This window comes from Rhineura floridana, chromosome 3 (assembly GCF_030035675.1).
Source record: "Rhineura floridana isolate rRhiFlo1 chromosome 3, rRhiFlo1.hap2, whole genome shotgun sequence".
Classification (NCBI taxonomy): Eukaryota; Metazoa; Chordata; class Lepidosauria; order Squamata; family Rhineuridae; genus Rhineura; species Rhineura floridana.
This window is the reverse complement of record NC_084482.1, coordinates 58,431,654-58,446,953: the sequence shown is the minus strand read 5'-3', so window position 1 is coordinate 58,446,953 and position 15,300 is coordinate 58,431,654. Positions and strand designations below refer to the sequence as shown.

General features: G+C 41.0%; 1 protein-coding gene across 2 annotated transcripts in view; it reads left to right on the top strand.

The window, feature by feature from the left end:
- The window catches only part of ACSF2 (acyl-CoA synthetase family member 2), a 95,981-nt gene that overhangs the window by 23,758 nt on the left and 56,923 nt on the right, over positions 1 to 15,300 (top strand). For both annotated transcript variants that reach the window (XM_061616039.1, XM_061616038.1), the window contains exons 5-10: positions 2,661 to 2,779; positions 5,294 to 5,456; positions 8,234 to 8,329; positions 8,878 to 9,026; positions 10,744 to 10,835; positions 14,048 to 14,124. In XM_061616039.1, coding sequence (XP_061472023.1) covers positions 2,661 to 2,779; positions 5,294 to 5,456; positions 8,234 to 8,329; positions 8,878 to 9,026; positions 10,744 to 10,835; positions 14,048 to 14,124 — 696 coding nt within the window. The remainder of the gene's footprint in view (positions 1 to 2,660; positions 2,780 to 5,293; positions 5,457 to 8,233; positions 8,330 to 8,877; positions 9,027 to 10,743; positions 10,836 to 14,047; positions 14,125 to 15,300) is intronic.

Here is a 15,300-nt window from a genome sequence, read left to right as displayed (position 1 = left end):
TACTGAACTACATGTTTGTAATGTGTGTTGAAGAACAATCGTTTTCATGTATCATCATCAACAAAAACAACTAAAACAAAAGAGCCTAGAGGTTATCCATGAAAGGCCAGTGTTACTGTTCAATGTAGAAAAATGAGAAGCAGCCACTCAGAAGCTAACTAAATGACTATGGAGTTGAAATGAGTCCCCTTACAAGGAAAGTTTACAACATTCGGGGTTTTTTAGTTTACAAAAAGGTGAATAAGAGAAGACATGATCGAGGTGTATAAAATTATGCATGGTGTGAAAATATGTTTCTCATAATACTATAACCTGGGGTCATTCAATGCAGCTGAATGTTGGAAGATTCAGGGACTGACAAAAGAAAGTACTTCACATACTGCATAATTAATCTGTGGTATTTGCTCCTGCAAGATGTAGCAATGGTCACTAACTTGGATGGGTTTAGAAGAGGATTAGACAAATTCATGGAGGAGAGGGGTGGGGAACCTTTGGCCCTCCAGATGTTGCTGAACTACAGCTCCCACTAGCCACAACAAGCATGGCCAGGGATGATGGAAGTTGTAGTTCTGGAGGGCCAAAGGTTCTCCACACCTGACAAAGTGATAAGTCTATAAATGGCTATTAGCCACAATGGCTATGTATTACCTTTAGCCTTGGAGGCCTCCAGGGAGCACAAATGGGGAGTACTGTTTCACTCAGTTCCTCCTTGCGGGCTTCCCCAGAGGCATCTGGTTGGCCACTGTGAGAACACGATGCTGGACTAGATGGGCCTTTGGACTGATCCAGCAGGGCTGCTCTTATGTTAAACAAAGTCTGTACTATAGCATACACCAACGTTTATCCCTAAGATGCAAGCAAGTAGTGGATAGAATTGTGTAGCTAATGCTGTGTTGTGAGACCAACATAAACTCCATGTTTTATGTGGGAATCAGTTGTGTTTCTGAACATTTCCTGAACAATATAGTCTCCCTCCATGGCAATTATTGCTGACTATGCCATTCTAGTTTCTCATCTGTAATAATGAGGGATTAAAGCAATAAAGCGTCTTGTGAAAATAAAATTAATCATGCCAGGATTAAGAAGCCTCTTGTACTTGCCTTTCTAGTTTAGCTATGGCGCTAAATGATTAAAATGCAGTGAGAGGTGAAACACATATCCTGCAGTATGTTTCTATGTTACAGGCCCAGCCTCTTGCTTTCTCTTGCTGTGGGAAAAGCTTTGGAAGCAATAAGAAAAGCTTTTTCTGGTACTAGTGGCCTTGCCCAGTTGCAATTTCAACTTCCGAATTTCTTTTGCTTGTTCATTTGCAAATCCTCCCACTCATATTTTGCCTCATGGGTTTGTGGGCCAGCTTCAGAGCAGGAGTGGCTAACCTTTTGGGGTTTTTTGGCCCAAGGATCACATTCACCCTTGGCTAACCCTATGTGGTTTGCATGCCAGCTGAGCAGGTGTGATTACTGCCCCCTTTCTGCTCATCAAATGGTCAGTCTGATGACTAGGAAGGGGTGATTTACATCTCTGCTGGACTTTGCTGACTACTTTAATTTTTCCATCTTTTTATTGCTGCTGATGGGGTTTTGGGGTCTTAGGCTCCCTAACTGGGGGTTAGCTAACTGGGGGTTAGAGTGCACATTTAATGCTTAACTGCCTGTACTTTCCCAGAGTATGGCAAAACTGAAAAAGCAGGAAAGATAAGTGGCATAACATTTGGAATGAAGATTGGGTCAGTCAGATATATTGATGGTTGCTTCCACTTCTTGTAGTGACGCACCATTTTTGGTGCTCCTGCATAACAGAATTAACAGCTGTGATTTCTAGCACTGTTAGATTTAATAGGAAAGAACTTGCTGTTATTTTTCCAGGGCTGTTTTCTCAGTCTGTACACTTGAAGTAAGTATGCCTAATGACAAATTAGAAATGGGAAAATGCATGTAATCCAGTCTCAGGGCCTTTAATTTTTGTTGGAATCTGCCAAGAGAACTTATCTTACTGGGCAGCATGTAAATATTATAAATACATATAGAAATAAAATATGGCAGCAAACATGTGCACACTTACTTGGGAGTAAGTTCCACTGAATTTAGCAGTATTTATTTTAAAATAGCTACTCACAGGATCACGCTTTAGACTGTGCATACTGACTTGGGAGTGAGTGCCACTCAGGGCTGGTCCTGCCATAGAAGCAAACTCCTCCACTGCCCAAACTCTAGGGATACCTGCCTCAACTAGGCATATGGAGGAAGAGCAGCTACCTCCCTGCATTTTGGGAAGAAGGCATACTAACTAGGCTGATAACTCCTTCATTCCAATAAGACATGACTGAGAGACTTTTGATGTTCACAGGTCACCCAGGGCAGAGGCACAGTCGTAAAGGAGGAGGTGTAAAGAAGCCATGGTATTAAAAAATAAAAGAGAGAAAATTAGAAAAGAGCATCCCAGTGAAGTCTTGCTCATTAATATGGTTATGCAGCTGAGCAAGCAGTAAGGCATGGGGTAGGATGGGCAAAATTTTAATTCAGAAAACATACAACCATGCTGGCTGAGGCTGAAGAGTGTTGTAGTCCAAAACATCTGGAAGGCACCAGTTTGGGAAAGGCGGTTCTGTTGCAGAGGTTGGTTGCAGCACACTTTCTTCATCCTTATGTGTATCTTTCTAGGTTGGCTGCAAAGCACTGGTGTTCCCTACACAGTTTAAAACACAGAAATACTATGAGATCTTGAAGCAAGTCTGCCCTGAGCTGGAACAATCTAATCCGGGAGCATTACAGAGCAAGAAGTAAGTGTTACACTGTGCCATTACACTATGCATTTGCTCATTGGCGTCTTCTAAGGCCAGATCTTACGTTTAACTTAACATCTTAAGTTTAACAGTGCCAAGATAAGAGCCCACAGAATCAATCAAAGGAATCAACAGGGACAAAGGGGAGGAGGCCCTTTCAGATTTTCTGTCACAATGGCGTATGCCAAAAGGGAAACATGATGACTTTAAAGACTGTTTCAGTTCTTTCACTTCTTCACCCCTTACCACATTTCTCCTGCCCTCAGAAAGGGGAACCTGGTGCCCTCCAGATGTTGTTGGATCCCCAGCTTCCATCAGTCCCAGCCAGCATGGCCAAAGATCAGGGATGATGGGAATTGTAGTCCAACAATATGTGGAGGGCAACAGGTTCCCCCCCCCAACTTCTGTCCCATTGTAGCTGTCTGTGGGCAGTGATGTAGAGAACCAGGAATATTGGAAACACCCTTAAACTGAGTCAAACTGTTGGTCTGCTTAACCCATGAAGGTTTATTGTGACTGGCACTCCAGGCTCTCACGCTGAGGTCTTTTCAAGTCCTGCTGCTTGGTATCCTTTTACTAGAAATACAAAAGATGCATCAAAGGCAATGATATGATGTAGTGGTATGAGAAGATGTAGGAAACGGTTCTTATGACAAATGTTACTTCTTATAAAAGAAGTAAACAGGGTCATGCATCCAAAGTATTTATAGAAAAATGAATTTACAGTTCATTCATTTATTTATTTTATTATTTGATTTATAGCCCGCCCTTCTTCCCAGCAGGAGCCCAGGGCAGCATTGTAACAGAGATTCAGCAGGTGCCTTCTGTATTAACTTACAAATGTTTGCTGAAAAAGTTTGTTTGTTGCCAGGCTTATGTAGACAATTAAGAAAAAACATTTCCTGTATTAGTTGGTATTCTGTTTTAATTTTTGTGTGACTTGTATTTATTATAATTGTTGTAAACCACTTTGATACTGTTCATGAAATTGTGGTGTACAAATGTTTTTATACAGTAAATAAATAATTCTAATTAAAAAAAAGAAAGATGCACCAAACACTTAGCTTGTGAGTATTGATGCTGCTCCCCGGAAGGGCCATAGCTATGTGAATGAGCATTCCCAGCCTCCTGTTGGGCTACCATTTAAATTTTTTAGTTACAAAACTACTTAACATATATACCTAATTTACAAAATGTCTGACAAAACTAAAATAATTAGTCATAAGTTCATTTCCTGCAACAATACTTTTTGTGGCTCTAGTAGTGTTCAAGAATCCAAGAGTAAAGGTTCCTCACTGACCGTGTGGTGTGTTTGTATCCTCTCATACACATGTATAATAGGTCAATTCATTCATTAGTATTGCCAGTGCCAGGCCTTGAATAGTCATTCATTTGAGGAAGGGCCATAGCCCAGTTGTAAAGCATCTGCTTTGCATGCAGGAGGTCCCAAGTTCATTCCCCATCATCTCCAGGTAGCGCCGGGAAAGACTTGCTGTCTGAAACCTTGGAGCTCTGCTGCTAATCGGTGTAGACATCACTAAGCCAAATGGACCCAATGGTCTGACTCAGTATGAGGCAGCTTCCTATGTACCTAAGCTTCCTGTGCATTTTCCCTACCCCACAGTGTTCTGTCAGCAGGACTGCCTACCAGAGTCCTATAGGTTTTATGCTTATGTGGCATCGTGTAGCCAATCGGAATTACAGACAGATAAATGGAATATTGTAACCAATATCTTTAATGGAATATTCAAAATAGTATTCAAATATTCATAACAATATTTGAGCCAGGCCACTTCTTATTTAACTTTCATTATCCCCTGAACAGACAAGGTGATTTGCTGTTAACATGACAAATCTTGCCAAGTAAGCCTGAGAGGACAATATATATGTGCATGCTCTGTAGGCATTTGGCATGCATGAACTTTGGAATCACAGCCATTGTGTTAAACTATTTCTCATTCTCCAAACATTCATGGAAAGATAAGAGATGGGCCAAAGCTATGTAGTCTATTCCAGTTCATTATCTGTGAACCAAAACTGCTGCCATTTCCATTTTAGAATATCGTAAAGATAGATCTCTTCAATAGCAAAGCACTGCAATATGGTGTTAATACCATATTAAACAACTGTGGAACAACTACCTGAATAATGAAAATGTTATGAAATTACTAACCATTGCTTTGCTTTTTTTGTCAACACAGCTATCATTAACAGTGTTGAAGTCCAGTCAAACTTAGGGTTTGGGGTTTTTTTTAAGTAAAACTGTTTAGATTACTCATTCCACATCTATAATATTCCATTCAGGAATCACAAATAGGAACTCTTTCCATTCCCTTCTTCGGAATTTGCCCAAAGAGAATGCATCACATTCTCTTTCTATCTTCTCTGCTTCAGGATGGGTGGGGAATTCAGTCTGTGTTCCTGGGGGTTATTCTCTGAACTTGTGCTTGCACCAAAGCAAGCTAAACTCCAGTTTCCCCTGGTATTGATCACACCTTCTTCTTGTTTCAGGTTACCAGAGCTTTCTATTGTCATCAGTTCAGACTCCAAACTGCCTGGCACATTTTCAATGGTTGATGTGATGCAGGCTGGAGACAGCAGCCACAAAAAGCAGCTACAGGACATACAGAAGAAAATGGATTGCAAAGAACCTATCAACATCCAGTTCACTTCAGTGGGTACCAATGTGCTTTTTTTCTGGTGTTCAAAGAATGCAGGCCATAACTGTTCAAAAATAGGCATATTCTGTGCCAAAGAAGCCTAGATCTGTTTGTCTACATTTGCAGAAATTTATTTTTCTGGAGACTAAGAAAAAAGGATAGGATTTTTTTATTTTTAACAAAATCTGACAATATTTTATTGCAATATTTTTACAATATTTGGTGGAAAACAAGGGAAAATAGTACATTGTTGTATAAAGATCAAAAGGATCAGAAACTCTGGGAAGGAAAGAGTGACCCAGAACTTCAAGCTTCCTGACCATTTCCAATATCTGTCTAAATTTACTATTGTTTTCTACATTTTTGTGGGTTAAAAGAACCTGAGCCTTGCTGGATAAGACCAAAGGCCTGTCTAGTCTAGCATCCTGTTTTCTCAGGGGTCAACCATATGCCTACGGGAAGCACACAAGCCAGAAAAGTATATTACCTTCACACTCTAGAGAAGGGATGGGGAACCTGTGGCCCTCCAGATACTGTTGGACTCCCAGCTCCTATCAGCCCTAGCCAGCATGACCAATGTTCAGGGAAGATGGGAGCTGGAGTCCAGCAACATTGTTAACATTGTCGTGGTTGTTATTAAATTTATTGCCCGTCCTTCAAAAGGTCTCAGGGCAGGTCACAACATTATGTAATATAATATTAAAAACAGTTTAAAACAAATTACAATCATAGCTAGACAGGGTCCTAAAATATATATATCTTAAGTGTCAAAGGCTAGAGTGATGAGTTGCATCTTCAGCATATTTACTTACTTCATTTGTATACCGCCCCATAGCCGAAGCTCTCTGGGCGGTTTACAACATAAAAAATCAATATAAATTCTACATAATAAAAAACAATAGTTCACATTTTAAGTAAACATAACTAAACAATAAATCTCTAAACAATATACATAACATGAGAACAAAATGAATCATATACAAAACAAAAAAAGAATATAACAATTATAAAAATGTATCTAAAAATGTCCATGAATGTTACACTAAAACCATATATGCAATATCTTATTCTTGGCATCACCTCTTTTGTCTTCATCATAAGGATGTCATGGAGGTCAAGTGTTCTCTAATTTCCCATTGTGTATTTCTAGAGGCATTCCTGCTTTTCCTTGGGTGACTGTCCAATCACAAGTCTGTAGTCTTTTTCCAGGGCACATTTCCAGGGGCATTCCTGCTTGTTTTAGGTGATTGGCCAATTACAATATGACAAAATCTGTATAATGAAGGTGCCAGATGCACCTTTGTAGGGAAGGAATTCCGCAATTTAGGGGCAGCTAGGAATGGGGTTTGCTAGCTGGTTCCTACTCATTTTAGTTCCAACAACTTGCTTTCGGTGCTGATCAGCCATTTTGTTTGTTCCCATTTGTTTTTGCAATTTCCGATCTGCTGGGTTTTTTTGAGTGAAAACTCCCCCTGTAATTTCTAGTGAAAATGTTTTTGAAAATGCTTATGCTGGAGGTTCTTGCTTCCCCTCATTTTTTGTTCTATTTACATATCAATTAGGCAGATCATCATCTGTTGAGTCTGTCTCTTGCCTCAGGCTAACTGATGTGCTGCTTAAAGATGACTCCTCCCCCATTTCACTATTCTTGTTGTTTTGCAGTACTTTTGATTTTTACTGTTGAAAAGTTGACCACCGCTGCTTATTGTAACTTCTTTTTTTATGGAATTTATAACTGAGTCACTCACTCATGCGCAACACAATCAGTCAAGCACACACACAGCAGCAGCAGACATTCAAAAGTTGTCAGGGGTGGGTGGGAATGCTGTCCCAAGTCTGCTCTGTACTACAAGTTAATGGACAGGAGAGAAAAAAGATTGGGTTGTTGGTCATTTCTGAAAATTAACAAAACAAAGAGAAAACTGGAGGGAGGTTAACAGATGTAAATGGCGATCGTTATCTCCTAGAGAGCAGTTAAGAATGCATCAGCTTAGAGGAAAGTCAAAGACAATAATGTAAAATTCTGAGTGGATTTTTTAAAAAAATCATGCCAATGACAGTTGCGACCCACCATAACAAATCAGTGTCAGTTCAAAAACACAGCGGATTGTTGGATTATGTCAAAATCTGATAATAAATCCAATTTAGCAGATATTCTCCCCCATTCCTAGGGACTGTGACAGAGAAAGCCCTCCCCCAGAGTACCTCCCGAAAACTCTGAGGGCAGTGGAACAACCAAGAGGGCCCCTTCTGCTGATCTCAAGACCTAAGAGGATCTGTAGGGAAGGAGGCAGTCTAGAGATCAAGGAGAACGAGCAAGGTTGTACTCCCCCTATCTGTGTCACAACAAATGTCATCAACCAGGATGACCAAAGCAATTTCAGACTGAATTCAGATTGGAATGGATCCAAGTAATCAGTTTCCTCCAAGACAACTCCTTGTTCCAGAAGCTGGACCGCCACTACCCTCTCAAACAACTTTCCCAAAAAGGAGATATTTGCTACTGGGTGATCATTGTTTAACACTTCTGGATCCAAGTGGGTCCTGGATTATTCCTAGTTGGAATCTTTTTGTAGTACATGGGTGGCTAACCTGTGGCCCTTCAGATGATGATGGTGGACTACAGCTCCCGTAATCCCTCACCATTAGCCATGCTGGCTGGGACTGATGGGAGTTGCAGTCCAACAACATCTGGAGGACCACAGTTTCCTTACCCCTGTTATAGCATTTTATTAGTCTATGAATTTGGGATAGGGTGAGAATGAATAAATGCAATATCTCCTTCCTTCAGGGAACAACGGGAAGCCCCAAAGGGGCCACGCTTTCTCACTACAACATTGTGAATAATGCATTTCTGATTGGTATAAGACTGCGAGTCCAAGACAGGGTGAGTCTTCTCAGTTCTGTTGGGTAATGTTTAAGGTCTAGATCTAAGGAGCAAAATGATGTCCCCTAAGTAATGGGAGGACCTTTTTGTTGTGATATGGAATTATCCATTGATTTCCCTTCTAATTTTTCAGCTTTTCAGGTATACTTTTCAAGTTCTTTGCTACAAATTTGAGGATTAGTAGCATCATTAAAAAAAAAAGTTAGAAAGGTGCAAGGATCAGGACTGTGCATTTGCCACCAGATTCTAGAGGCCCTTTGCTTATATATGTAGCCTGAATGCTGCACATTCATATCCTGTAGAAGTTACAGATTGTCTGATTCTGTACATATGTTCTTGTCTAATGATGGAACTTTAGTATTGCTTGGAAGGACAGAAAATGAAAAAGTACCTTCCAGCATACACTTTCCCCACAATCATACTCTGTCCCATTCATGCAAATCTCCACCTCAAGCCTCCTGCTGACGTTTATCTGTTCTAAGTAATAAAGAGCTATAACACAGAAGGCACTGGAAGTCTACTCCTGTCTTTGTTTGCCTTGACCCTAGGATGCTCGCTGTTGTCTACCTGTCCCTCTCTACCACTGCCTGGGGTCTGTGGCAGGCTGTGTGGTGATGGCTATTCATGGTGTCTCTCTTGTCTTCCCATGTCTAAGCTTTGATGCAAAAGCCACTCTGAAGGCACTGGACCATGAAAAGTAAGAGTTTGGTTTGAGCTAATTTCTAGAAATACTGGCCAGGACCACCTTTACTTTGTTTATCTACTGATACGTGCCCCAGCTTCTTGACTGTTCCTACCTTTTGGGGGACAGAATCCTAGTCTCTTGGTCTCACTGTTGTGTGGATCAAACCTATGTCATGTTCAGGGTATATTTCCTTCCCCTAATAATTGAATAATGACCCAGAAATTTATGCCTTTCATGTAATGTCCAAGACTTGTTAAGAAATGGGGTTTGAGCTCTCTTAGTCATTTGATATTAACATGAAGAGAACTATCCCTTGTGGAGAACCTGGGCAATTGCTATGGGACTCCACCTTTTACATCTGATTACACGGTGTCCCTTGTGGGTGGTTATTAATTATATTTATATCCCCTCTTCAAGTAGCTCAAAATACATAGCTCTTTCCCTCCTCATTTTATTGGCACAACAACTCTGTGGGGTAGGTTCGTGTGACAGACTATGACTTGCCCCAGGTCATCCAGTGAGATGTATGGCTGAGAGGGGATTTGACCTCTGGTCTCCTGTGTTTGGTCAACTTGGGGACATAGCTGCTGCTTGCTGTGGAAGAATGCAGAACTTCCCAAGAGATAGTGAGTGCTTTGTGCAAAACCTATGGACAGCACCATGTTTATTTCAAAGTGTTGTGCCATCTGGAGGCATCCAAAGAAGTAGGGGAGGAGAATACTTTAGTGCCAGCCACATATTACCCTACCAGAATATTTTCTAGTAGTTAGTTTGATAAGTCTAATTGATTTCTGATAGTGATGTTTCTTTCACTATGTTTCACCCACATCTGATCATTGCTATGACTGTTAGAATTACCATCTGCACACAGAGAAAAGGAGACAGCAGCAAAGAAACTGGAAGCTTTAAAAAAAAGAAGCAAAGCCTCAAAATGCCGCCCTGGGCTTCTTTTTGGAGGAAGAGTGGGATATAAATTTAATCATAATAAATTGTGTTCTCCAGTAGCATTTTCCCACTTTGAGGTTTTATTTGGGAAAATGTTATTGGAGAACACAATATGCCCAAAACATTTTAGCACATTGCCTTCTTCAGGGCAAAGACATTTCTTTTCCACTTATTATGATGATTTGTTTATATTATAATGATTTGCTTTGAATGAAGTGCCAAAAATGAAGCAGAAATATATTTTTGCCTCCTGAAGAAGGTAATATGCATGGAAACAGTGGGCATATTTATATTCCTTAACAGAATTTTCCCACTTTGAGCATCTTTTGAGGCCTTTTTTTGGGGGGGGGCTTATTGGAATTACTGTTCCCCTGATTTTTATTTTATTGTACTGTCATATTTCATAAAATCAGGTCTATGGCTGACTCCTGGCTAAGCACTTAACAGCTTGGTTTCATAATGTCTGAAAATGCAGTATCAGGTGGTTGAGGACTTTTCAAGTGAGCAGATAGGAGCTTCTGGTAGGCCATGAAACTTGGGAGCTACTTTTAGGTGGATTTGGGCAATGGATTATATGCATGTCTACAGCATTTGTGCACTCTTTTTTTTTTTTTTTTTACACTTGGGAAACAGTTTCCCATAGTTACAAGGAAAGGATGCTTAAATCTGAAAGTAAAAGTCGAACTGGGGATTTTATACCCACAGTCCAAATTGGGTGGAGGAGACAGTAGTCATGTTCATGTGCTTATTTCAACAACCTGTAATTATTTCCCTTTATTTGAAGATGTACCCATGTACACGGCACTCCAACCATGTTCATAGATATGCTTGGTCAGCCTGACTTTGCCAGTTACAACCTTTCAACTCTTCGGGGAGGTGAGTATAAGAACCTAAATGTAAAAATGATTAAATGTATTTATTTATTTATTACATTTATCTCTTGCCCTTCCTTTCAAAGGAGCCCAGGTGGCAAAGATAAATTAGGGTTATCAGTCAATTAAAAATTAATTGGTTGCTAACTGATACCTTTTAATAACTTACTTTAAATTTAAGCAAATGTATTTGCATCAATTTGCATGTTATAAAAACCTCTGCCTTTCTGAACTACTGAAAGAAGCTTGAGATGCCTACCACCTAGTAAACAAAAGCTACCATGTGTGGTTCCAAGGAAATGTTTAATGTTTTGTTTTTCTTTCCCTGTTACAGTAACATAACAAAATAGTCTTTAAAAAAAAGCATGCCCTTAAATCACCATATATTCTATTCAGATTTGCCCTAATCAGTTAAAATGGATCCATTTAATCTACAAAAGTTCTTAATTACCTGATCAAAAGCTTGCAGCCCTTGTTTAAACTCCTACTTTCCTCAAGAAATGAATCAACTTATCTAATTGTTTTAAGAGTTATTTTTTAAAGTGAATTTAGGGGGGGAGGGGACTGGATGATCTTGCCCATTCCTACCCCTAACTTAAATGTTTTATGGCACGCAATCTCATAGATTTGATCTAGCACGACATAGAAACACTCAGGAGCCATTTTTCCCCACTTGGTGACTCTTTCTAGAGCATCTAAAGAAAGGGAAGTATTTGAGTGTATTAATGAATCACCAGATCATGTTATGTTTCTTTGCATGCATAAGCAATCCATTGGAATAATGTACCCAGCACCAGGTTTCATATGTACTGCTATATGTATGTGTGTGTGTTTGTGTGTGTGAGAGAGCTGGCCCTAACTAAGTAGTTAGAAGCCCTGAAGGCACTCCCTATCAACTACAACTTCCCTTTTATTGCTTAATAATCTGAAGGCTTTTATTTTTTGCTATTTCTGTTGCTGAAAATATAAGGTAAATCATATATCAGTTTAGAAGTTTGCTCTGTCTAAACTGTCTTGTTTGTTTTGTTTTTATTCTTACATCTACCAGCATGTGGCAGCAGAGGCTAGGCAGACTGCAAATATTGAATGGGAGTAATCCCAGACTAAGTGCTCATCCAAACGGAGCGGGATAATCCATGTTTTTCATTTCCGCTTTGTCATCTGACAGTCCCCACTCACCTGTTTGTTTGCTCTTTCCCAATGTAAAAAACCCGCTTTTTTTGCACACGCAGCAGGAGGACCCCCACCTTCTTTTCGCTTTTTCCCAGCTCCGCCTCTGACACAACCCACTACCAGCCAATTGGTGCGCAAAATCTGACGTGTGCTCCTCCGCCCATTCACCCACAATCAGCAACACGCATGCGCTTGAACGTAAGAGCGCGAAAGTTTGAATTTCCTGTGTCAGTAATGGAGTTCCTTACTGCTCGCCACTCTTGTATTTTTGATATTACGTAAAAATGAATGTATGTGTTTTTGCTGAGCTTTTCTACAGTGCAGCGCTCAGCTGTGGCTCCCAGCTCCTCCCCAGGAATGCTGCCCCGAGGGAAGCAAGCAGCACCCCCCCGCGGGTGGCCGCTCTTGGCTCGGGCAGGGAATGCGGGCAAAGAGTCGTGGGCGCTGCTGTGCAAAGCCTGAGAGATCCAGGCAATTCTGCGAGGTATTGGGGGGGGGTTAGAGAGAGAATGGGGCAAGCCATCATCATGTCGACTTTGCGCAAGCCATCGTCATGTCGACTTTGCGTGGGGTTAATGTGCTGATTTTTAAAAGGGATTTTTGAAAACAAACAAAAAATCTCCCCTCTGAAATTGACAAGAGAGCAGGGAACAGGCTAGTGAGTTTCACACGAGGGCGGCTCAAAGCATCCCTGCAGATGATGAGGGCGCCCTAGTTACACAACTTGCTCCCCCCACCCATAAATCCATATTAAAATTGCAGAAAAGGGCCCTGCGAGCTGCCGTGCAAAGCTGCACTGAAGCAGCCAGCACAGGCTTTGCGGTGTTCCCACTGATAAAAGAAACATGCAAACCATTTATATGCCAATAATACCTGTATTTCTGTTAGTTTGTATTTGTGATATTTCGCAAAATTGACTGTATGCGTTTCCACCTTTACGCATATTAACGTTTCTGGAGATAAACATGGCTGGCAGTTCCACTTATTTCTCCAGAAACGGAGAACGATGCTCTAGCAAACCACTTACAGGAATACCCCGCTATATGGACCTTCACTTAACGTACACAAATCAGCTGGGAGGCACGATTGCGATCAGCTGAGAGGCGCAGCAGCGCAGCAGCAGAGGCTTTAGCGCATGGGGGTGGAAATAGACACGATTGCGCCACCGCAAATCAGCTGGGAGGCACGAGCAGCTGAGAGGCGCGGTAGCACAGCAGCAGAGGCTTTAGCGCGGGGCTTTGAGGCTTCGCATGAAGGAGAGGTAAAAAAAAGTTTTAAAAGGTAGTGCTTCACTTTAAGAACATTTTCGGTTTACGAACTCGCTCTGGTCCCATTGAGTACGTTAATGCGTGGTATTCCTTTGCCAATATTTCCTGTATCTGCACAGTAGAAGTTGCAGAGCCACCCCCAACACTGGCCCATTGCTCTGATTGGTTCCCTTTTCCTGGGCTTTCCTCGGACATTCGCGCACATGCGCAAAAGTGGAAATACGTGATTGGCTGGGAATGAGGGAAGGAAACGCCCAAGAACCGCCCACAGCTGTAAAGTCCATGGTATTGCATCCGAGCGGCTGAAGGCACAGTGGATGATTCCCGGTTTAAAAAGCAAATCGCATTTTTCGCGGTTATGCCAAAGCGGATTTAAACGCGCGAAAATGCGCAAAAGCGCGCGAGGTCATCTGGATGACCGAAAAATAATGAGAACATAAAGTGATCATGCCACACATTATACAGTCGTCTGGATGAGCCCTAAATGTTTTCAAATATAAATAGAATGTTTCCAAGTTTGTTTTTATATAATAAAAGTAATAACAATATTGGGATTCTAACAGGTTACACTTGGATATGTTGAGACTGTTTGCCCTGTCATAATTTGGTTGTGTCAAAATCTCAACTAATTTGGGAAGTTTCAGTGTTAATAATGGGAATTTCCCAAAATAAGGATGCAGCACTTGCCATAGCTTGTTTTTACAAATTTACAGGGTCCTTTAAGGCAACACTTCAATACAGGCATCCCTTTTTCTTTTTTCTTTCTGTCTGTCAGGAGCCATTGCAGGTTCACCAGTTCCTCCTGAAGTTATGAAGAAGATAATCAACAACATGAACATGCAGGAAATAGTGGTGAGTTCCCTTTTCATCTTTGGGTTGTGCAGTTTCCTTGATTACCAGGGGTCCTCAGCTCAGGCATCAACTGCAGCTCTCAGGGCCTCTCTGTCTGGCCTGTGGGACTTTGCCCCTGCCATGCCCCCCCCCAGGCCACACCTCTCACCATCTTGCCTCACTCAGCACCATCCTTGAGTGCTTTTGCCTAGCTGTGTTCTTGAATTGTGATAATGGTTCCTGTCTGCCTGGATGAAGCAATGTGGTTTGTGCAGAAACTTCTGATGTATTTCCATGGTTGGAATGTAGCCTATGCTGTGCAAAGGTAAGAGTCGTATCTGTTTCACCTACCTTTGCATCTAGTCACACCCACTTTTTGCCTTTTGCGCTCCCCTCCATTGGCATGTAGCCTTGGAAAGTTGCCCACAAGGAAATAGGGTCGTCAGGAGCATTACAGCATGATGATTTGGAGGCTGCATTTTCATTTAAAGTTCCCATTAAATAAGGCAATTCACATGTCTGAATTGGTAACTAAAGGTGTAGCTGGACTTTAAAGGAATGCAGGAAACTACAATTCTAGATAACTGGAAAAAGATATATGGCAAGCACTATGAGAAGAGTGATTTATAATGACATGACTTGGTACCAGATTAATTTGTAGCCCAAGTTGAGCATTGTTGTGTGTGTTTATCATTTTGTATTGCTAAGTCATAAGTTGCTCTTAAATATTCATGTTTCAATCTCTTGAGGAACAGGTCTTGTGAGGAAGTGTGATTATTTGTTGGTTACTCTGATGCATATGCAGCTGATTTGTTGGCATATATATAAACATACACACGTGTATATGTGTGTGTGTGCGTATGTGTATATATTCACACACACGTCATTGTTTCATGCACTTTCAATGCCCCTTGCCCCTGATTACATGCTGTGAATTTCAGTGCAATTTATACTTAGTTTCTTACTGATGAAAAGAGCTAAGAAGGCTGCTATATAAAAATGCATATTGTCTCATATTCCTGTGCAATTTGTTAATGGAGATCTGTAAATTCAGTGTAATTCACACTGTAGACTGCTGCACCTGTGCTTATGGCTGTGTATATTTTCTGCAACCACAATACCAAAATTAGTGCTCTAGAAGGCTTCAGTTAATGATCCTGGATAACATGAAGGCTCTCAAAAGAGACACTGTGCAGG